General features: G+C 38.8%; 1 protein-coding gene across 1 annotated transcript; it reads right to left on the bottom strand.

Annotated features, from left to right (window-relative positions):
* Nucleotides 1-6,304: 6,304 nt before the first annotated feature.
* Nucleotides 6,305-6,919, bottom strand: LOC142180007 (uncharacterized). Its single transcript, XM_075250924.1, has one exon. The coding sequence runs from the start codon at nt 6,917-6,919 to the stop codon at nt 6,305-6,307; it is 615 nt and encodes a 204-aa protein (XP_075107025.1).
* Between the last annotated feature and the right edge of the window lie 997 nt (nt 6,920-7,916).

The following is a 7,916-nucleotide window of genomic DNA, read 5'->3' as shown; positions in this document are numbered from 1 at the left end:
ATCTAGATGAGCGTTAACAAAGGCATATATTATTGCATCCTATAGGCATGTTGTGTAATAACTAAACAAGTAGTTATTGGCATTTGGTTCCTATAGACATGTTGTCTAATAGTTCACATCAATAGACATGGAAACAGGTACAACACTTACTCAAACTAACATGCCTTGCATAGTGTACAGGTATTAGACAAGTTAAGTGAAGTATGTGATTTCCTATAGGCATGGTTTCTATGTGTGTACAGAAATAAAGCATGTCGAACAAGGTAGCAAACAAAACAAGTAGATCCTATAGGCATGCTCTCTACCCTTTTATGCGAGCATTATAAGATACTCGCTTCCTCCAATTTCATTAACACCCGAGTTGTTTGTTTACAAATTATTACAAGCCTAGATTAAAATAATTACAAGGTCAAAAGAATGATCACAAGCCCAACTAGAAGCACCACAGGCCCAATGTAAATACAGAATACCCAGCGGCGGCTTCTAGGCCTTCAACTAAGCCTGGAGCCTCAGGTGATGAACAGACCCACACTCTAGGTGGTCATTAACATGCTTCAGTTCTGAGTATCCAACTAGCCCAACAGCTAGGCCTAAACCATAAGACCGTTGCCTTGCTTTCCCATGGAATACATAAATAGCCATAACGACACAAGCTAAGTACTAGGCCAACAAAACAAACTTTATGACTTAGGAAATTTATCCCTCAACACTATAGCTGACATAGAGTAGAGATTTCCAGACCAAGACACACAAATGAGGCTACACAAAATCCCTTGCATGAACATATGGCGTAGATAGAAACAAGCTCTCATCAATAGGTTTAAACATCATGGGACAACAAAAGTAGAAATTCAAGGTAGGCATATTCCAAACTAATCTCAGTAGGACTCCAGACGTTGATTCTGGATATAGAGTCAAAGAGTCATAATTAGAAGAAACAACGGGGAAATAGTCTCACAAGAAAAACTTTAACAAAAGAGCCTAATGATCATAACTAACTTGAACTTAACATGTGAAATGTTTAGGAAAATGACACGAAGGTTCTAAATCAACCAAGTAAGCATCCATGACAAATATACTTCACATGAAGAGGGATATGGCTTATTCTAGTTGACATAGGAAGAATATGATAGACATATGTTGGAATTCACTCTACGAGTCCTAAGCAGTCACTGAGCACACAACATCATAGCAAAGAAACAAGTCCGCATGGGAATTGTAACAATATTGGCATAGGGAATCCACATAATCACAATGTGATTTCAGGGAGGTAACAAGTTGTACATGAAAGTCTTAGCAAACACACATTCAAATAAATTATGGGCATGCATTAATTCACTAAGAGAATCTAAGTCATGAATTCATGATAAGCAATAGACCTTAAGTAAGCAGTTATACTTAAACATGAAGATGAACAATCAATTAGGTTGGACACTTATAAGGGCATGTATTAAGGCTAATAGTGGCAAAAGAACATATTAGGCTAAGCATTTAGATAGTATTGTCACATCATTTGCAGAGAAACAACAAGTTATGTATAAGGATTCAATAGGAAGAGAGTAATCCTGAGCAAGGACATAGTTTCCTAAGGGCTTCAGTAGCAGAATTCAAAACACGGTGCAACAAGAATCAATTAGGTTTTAATTACGAATCATGAATGCATCATGAATTAACTTAGCTAGCCACATATGAGTTAAAATCAAGACCTGAACAGAATTGAAGCTAGTGGAACTACAAAGTAGTACTAAACAAGCAGAATTGTATATGAAGTGGCATAATATCGAAATTAACTCAGGGAAATTCAAGTAGCACTAGTGCACATAACACAAACACAATCACAAAGAAGTAGAATTGCGAGAGTATAAGGTACTAACCAGTTGAAAACAAAGGGAATAAAGAATGAGAAACTCAAAATATCAGGAATAGTAGCAATTGTAGGAGAATAATGAAACCTCAAATCTCTAGTGCTTCAGAGTTCACAAGAGCCTCGAAGTGGGCTTCGAGCAGTACTTGCACTGGAAGAGGCTAATGAACAGATCCCGGTGGCCTTGGCTTTCAGCCGGCAAAAATTGAAGTCTTAGAATAGTATAGAATGAGTGAGAGTGAGAGAATAGTGGTAGTAATAGTAGTTAATTCATAAAAATCCTCCTCTAGGGGAGACGGGAAAAAGGTTTATATAATGTTGAATCAGGCAAGTAAATAAGAAAAGAAATCAAGTAAACATGAAGAAAAATAGTAAAATATCACATGCAATCAGTAAGTAACCGGAAAGGAAAGAAATCAAACTCCAAACCCTAGTTAGGGTTTAATACTCAAAAATCGGCCAACTAGTACGAAGAATCAGACCCTTTTTCATGTACATAGACGAAATATTGTCCAAATCTTCAAGAATGAGGTTGATTCCAGTCCGATATAGAGATGGTATTTGCTAAAACTGGGAAAATACCTAAGTAATACCATAAATGTGTGACCAATGGCGGAGAAACATAGATATGGTAAGCAAATAATGGTGGAATACCATTATCAACGGGACTAGGAGAGGGAATTAAGGGAGAAGGGGCTAGGGTTCTTCAAAAGAGAGAAGAGGAGTAGAGAGGGTTCATAGGCGGTTGTCGCTGAAGAATGGGGATAGGGTTTGGGGAAGATGTAATTAAAAAGGGTGGGGTTATCGTGGACCGTTAATCTTGAGAGATCAACGGTCTGGATTAAAAAATAGGTGGGGCAGGTCGTTTGAAGTGAGTTGTGACCGGGTCAGACACAAGGGTCATTTGGATTGGGCTTTGGGGTTTTGGGGTTGGGTTGGCGTGTGGTTTGATAGATTGAGTCCGAAATTGGCTCCAAATTGGGCTACAAATTAAATACACGAAAAATAATTTATAAGAGGTAATTAACAAATAATAAAAATATTATTTATGTAGTAAGATGCCGTTAAAATAACAGTAATATTATAAAAATATAAAATGCTAGTTGTCACAAATAATATAATAAAAATATAATTATGCGCAACATATAGGCTATTAGTGAAAAATTATGTAAAATAGCTTAAAATATAAGTATAATTATATAAGATAAAGTAAAATATTATGAAACATATATGTAGATGCAAATAATAAATTTTTATGATTAAGTCATCATAAAATAATTTAGAGGGGGAATTAATACATATTCAAGTAATTAAAATGCAAGAAAATCCATTTTAAAGCTTTAAAATTATGGAAAGTCATGGAAAATACTTATATGAACCCTGTAAATTAGGTAATAATGCAAAATAAAGTATATGTGACACTTATAAAAACATGAGGGTAAAATTGGGTATCAACAACTGCCCCTCTTTACCCGGGAATGATGAAAGAGTTGTCGGGTAAAGAAAATGATGACCAATTTTGTCTGAAGTGAGTGGGAAATGAAATGGGGGCCGAACCCTGGGTCTTGAGTTACCTACATATCCCTGGTGTTAGGGGAATCAGGCTGTGTGTGTAGTTCTGGATCCAACGACGAACGAAACTGATGGAATTGTTATAGAGTGGTCGTATGTTTCGAAAAGGATTTTTGGATGCGATCTTTTCGTGATCAACGGATGATTTCGGGTGGACCTATGAATGCGAATTTGGTTGTTGCGTATCTATAAGGCAAATATTTGAACGGTTATAGATCAAGGGGTAATCAATTGCTGATTATCGGTTACGTTTGAGGTGATCGAAGGATGTGAACATTGTGAATTAAAACCGGAGCGAGAATTGCTCCTGTTTGTAGAACGGTTACCTCCCGAGTTACCTGAAAAACTTAAAAACATGATGCACGCGAATATATATGGGTTATTGTGAAAATTTAAACATGATGTGAATTTCTTTCGGACTATGAGAGTTGTCTTTGGACGATGAGGATGATGTCCTTAGACTGTGATGTCCTGGGCCATGAAGCGTATGGTAAAGGATTCACCGGCCATGAAATGAGGTCAAGTAAGGATGGTGCCTTTGGACTATGACGCCTTTTAATAATGATATGCAGTTTTGAGAGATCATTTGGCCATGGCATGATGTCTTTGGGCTATGAGGATGATGCCTTCAGACTATGGTGCCTTCGGACAACGTGGTGATATTTCAGCCCATGAAATGCAAATATGCGGTGATATCGATCATTTGATAGAGGAAACAAGTAATGCTTAGTCATATGTGAGAAGGAGACGAGACAAGGCTTAGTCTTTTATGAAATGAGGGCATTGCTTAGCCCGATGCAAAGAGTGGAGACAATGCTTAGTCTCATACAAGGAAAGGTAGTGCTTGGATTTATGTAGTATGGAGGCAGCATTTAGCCTCATGCAAGGAATGGAGACAGTGCTTAGTCTCATGCAAGGAAAAGTAATGTTTAGCCTTGTGAAGTAATGGAGGCAGTGCCTAGCCTCATGCAAAGAATGGAGACGATGCTTAGTCTCATGCAAAGAAAGGCAGTGCTTAGCCTTATGCAATAATGGAGGAAGTGCTTAGCCTCATGTAAAGAATGGAGACAATGCTTAGTCTCACGCAAGAAAGGTAGTGTTTAGCCTTATGCAGTATGGAGGCAGTGTTTAGCCTCATACGGAGAATGGAGACAATTCTTGGTCTCATGCAAAGAAAGGCAGTGCTTAGCCTTATGCAATTAATGAGGCCAGTGCTTTAGCCCTGTGCAATGATTAAATGCGAGAGGGCAAAGTATTTCTTAGCTTGGCGTATTTGTGCTAGGCGACTTTTGTCGGTATTAATATAGTGATCTTGTTGTGTGCATATATTTGCGGACGTCCTTGTTACATTCCCCGTGCCTGTATCCAAAGGAAAATTGTGAGTTTGGAGGGGGGAAGGTTTGTTCGTTCTCTCAATTCCTTGCGTTGAATTTGTTCTTGTTTCGAGGTCCTGTTTGAGTCACCCCGGGTAACGTCAGGCTACCACAAAAAATGAAATTTTCGAAAAACATGCATTTGTGATAAATTGTTTATATAAAAATATAGTTGTTTAAAATATGTGATAATGCATGAGAGAAAATAATTTTGTTGAATTGATGACTGTGACATGCTTTTGGGAGATTGCAACCTCCTTAACTTGAAATTTTGAGGATCCTCCTCAAAATTCTGCCCCAGTTTAAATGCATACTTCTGACGATACATTCCTCGATAACTCTAAATACGATGAGATCGGGCCAACACGAGATCTTGCCCCAGTTGCTGATCATAGGGGGAATAAAGATCTTATTATGATGTGACCGAACCCACAGGGCTACCTACGTATCCCCTCTTAAAGGGGAATCAGGTCAAGCGTAGTTTAGGTTACATCAAATAGAAAGTGCAAACATATCCTTAAACATAGTATCTCTTGACTGTATCCAAATTGATAGGTTTTGGCAAAATCTCTCCACCCATTGCCGCAAGTATAAGGGATCCTCATATTAGTACTCGGTGAACCATATAAGGGCCTTTCCAGTAGGGTGATAACTTCCCTTTTGATTCATCCTGATGTGGGAAGATTCGTTTCAGCACTAATTGCCTCGGTGTGAATTGCCTTGACTTAACCTTTTTATTGAAAGCTCTTGCCATTCTGTTCTGGTAGAGTTGACCATGACATACTGCATTTATTCTTTTACCATCAATGAGAGCTAGTTGTTCATACCGGCTTCATACCCATGACGCATCATTGAGCTTGGCCTCTTGTATGATCCTTAAGGAATGAATTTCCATTTCGGTAGGGATAACTGCCTCAGTACCATAGGCTAGTAGGTAGGGGGTTGCCCTAGTGGACATGCGAACAGTGGTTCGATACCCGAGCAAAGAAAATGGTAGCTTTTTGTTCCATTGCTTGTAGTTGTCCACCATTTTCCTTAATATCTTCTTGATGTTCTTATTGGCGGCTTCTACGACTCCATTCATTTGTGGCTTGTATTCTATAGAGTTCTGATGCTTGACCTAAAATGTTTCACACATAGCTTTCATCAGGTCACTATTAAGATTGGCTTCGTTGTCAGTAATGATTGACTCAGGTACTCCAAATCGACAAATAATGCGGTCCCGAACAAAATTTGCTGTGACCTTCTTAGTTACATCCTTATAGGATATGGCTTCAAACCATTTTGTGAAGTAGTCTATAGCCACCAAAATGAACCTATGTCTGTTTGAAGCAGCGAGTTCGATTGGTCCGATGACATCCATGCCCCAAGCAGAGAATGGCCAGGGCGAACTAGTTGCAATGAGTTCGTTGGGCGGTACTCGTATCATATCAGCATGTATATGGCATTGGTGACATTTTTGAACATATTTGATGCAGTCTGTTTCCATAGCCATTCAAAAATAACTCGCTCTTAATATCTTCTTGGCCAAAACGAAACCGTTCATGTGGGGTCTGCAAGTTCCGACATGTATTTCTTCGAGCAGTCTAGATGCCTCCTTGGCATCAACATATCGCAATAATCCCAAGTCAGGAGTTCTTCTATACAGAATTCCTCTACTTTGAAAGAAATGATTGGCCAATCTTCGGAGAGTGCGCTTCTGAGTGTGTTTAGCATTCCTTGGATATTCTCCCTTTTCCAAGTATTCCTTGATGTCGTGGAACCACAGATTTCTGTCAAACTCTTCTTCAACAAGAGTACAATAAGTTGGCTGCTTATGGATTCCTATTGGGACAGGGTTGATGAAATTCTTGTCTGGATGTTGTATCATGGAAGACAATGTGGATAATGCATCTGCAGACTCATTCTGAATCTTTGGAACATGTTTGAACTCTATCTTTGTGAACCTCTTGATCAAATCTTGTACACAATGCAAATATGGTAATATTTTGGTGTTCTTAGTAGCCTGTTCTCCTAGAAATAGATCAGAATCTCCGATTACTAGCAACTCCTGAATGTTCATGTCGATAGCCAACTTGAGTCCCAAAATGCAGGCTTCATATTCTTCCATATTGTTGGTTCACGGGAACCTGAGTTTTGCGGATACCAGGTAATGTTGACCGGTTTCTGATACTACTACATCTCCGATGCCCACTCCCTTGAAGTTTGTTGCTCCGTTGAAGAACATCCTCCAACCATCGTATTTTTCGATAATGTCTTCTTCTACAAATTACACTTTTTCGTCGTGAAAATACGTCTCCAATGGTTTGTAATCTCCTTCTAAGGGATTTTCTACCAAGTGATGAGCTAATGCTTGCCCTTTGACTTCCTTGTGAGTTACATAGATGATATCGAACTCACTCAGCAATATCTGCCACTTTGCTAACTTACCCGTAGGCATAGGTTTCTGAAAGATGTATTTTAGTAGATCCATCCTTGATATGAGATATGTAGTGTACGCATAGAAATAATGTCTCCACTTCTGAGCTATCTATGTCAAAGCATAGCAAGTGCGTTCTAACAAAGAGTATCGGGCTTCGTAAGGCGTGAACCTTTTGCTTAGATAATATATCGCATGCTCTTTCATCCCAGTTTTATCATGTTGCCCCAGAACGCAGCCAAAGACTCCATCCAACACAGACAAATAAAGCAGTAGAGGTCTTCCTAGTTCTGGTGGGAAAAATACGGGTGGTTTAGATAAATATTCCTTGATTTTGTCGAATGTTTTCTGGCATTCTCCGATCTAGCTTGTTGCAGTATCTTTCCTCAACATTTTGAAGATTGGCTAACATATCATCGTTGATTGTGCTATAAAACGGGTGATATAATTGAGGCGTCCTAGAAAATGCATCACATCTTTCTTATTCTTTGGTGGCGGCAAGTCCTGGACAACTTTGATTTTTGACGGGTCTAACTCAATACCTCGGCGGCTGACGATGAAATCTAACACTTTTCTAGCACGGACTCCGAAGGCACATTTTGTAGGGTTCAACTTCAAATTTTATTTTCGAAGACGATCGAACAATTTCTTTAGGTCTGCTATGTGATCCAAACTCCTTTTAGATTTG

This window comes from Nicotiana tabacum, chromosome 4 (assembly GCF_000715075.1).
Source record: "Nicotiana tabacum cultivar K326 chromosome 4, ASM71507v2, whole genome shotgun sequence".
In the NCBI taxonomy this organism is placed as follows: domain Eukaryota; kingdom Viridiplantae; phylum Streptophyta; class Magnoliopsida; order Solanales; family Solanaceae; genus Nicotiana; species Nicotiana tabacum.
This window is presented reverse-complemented; position numbering and strand designations above follow the sequence as displayed.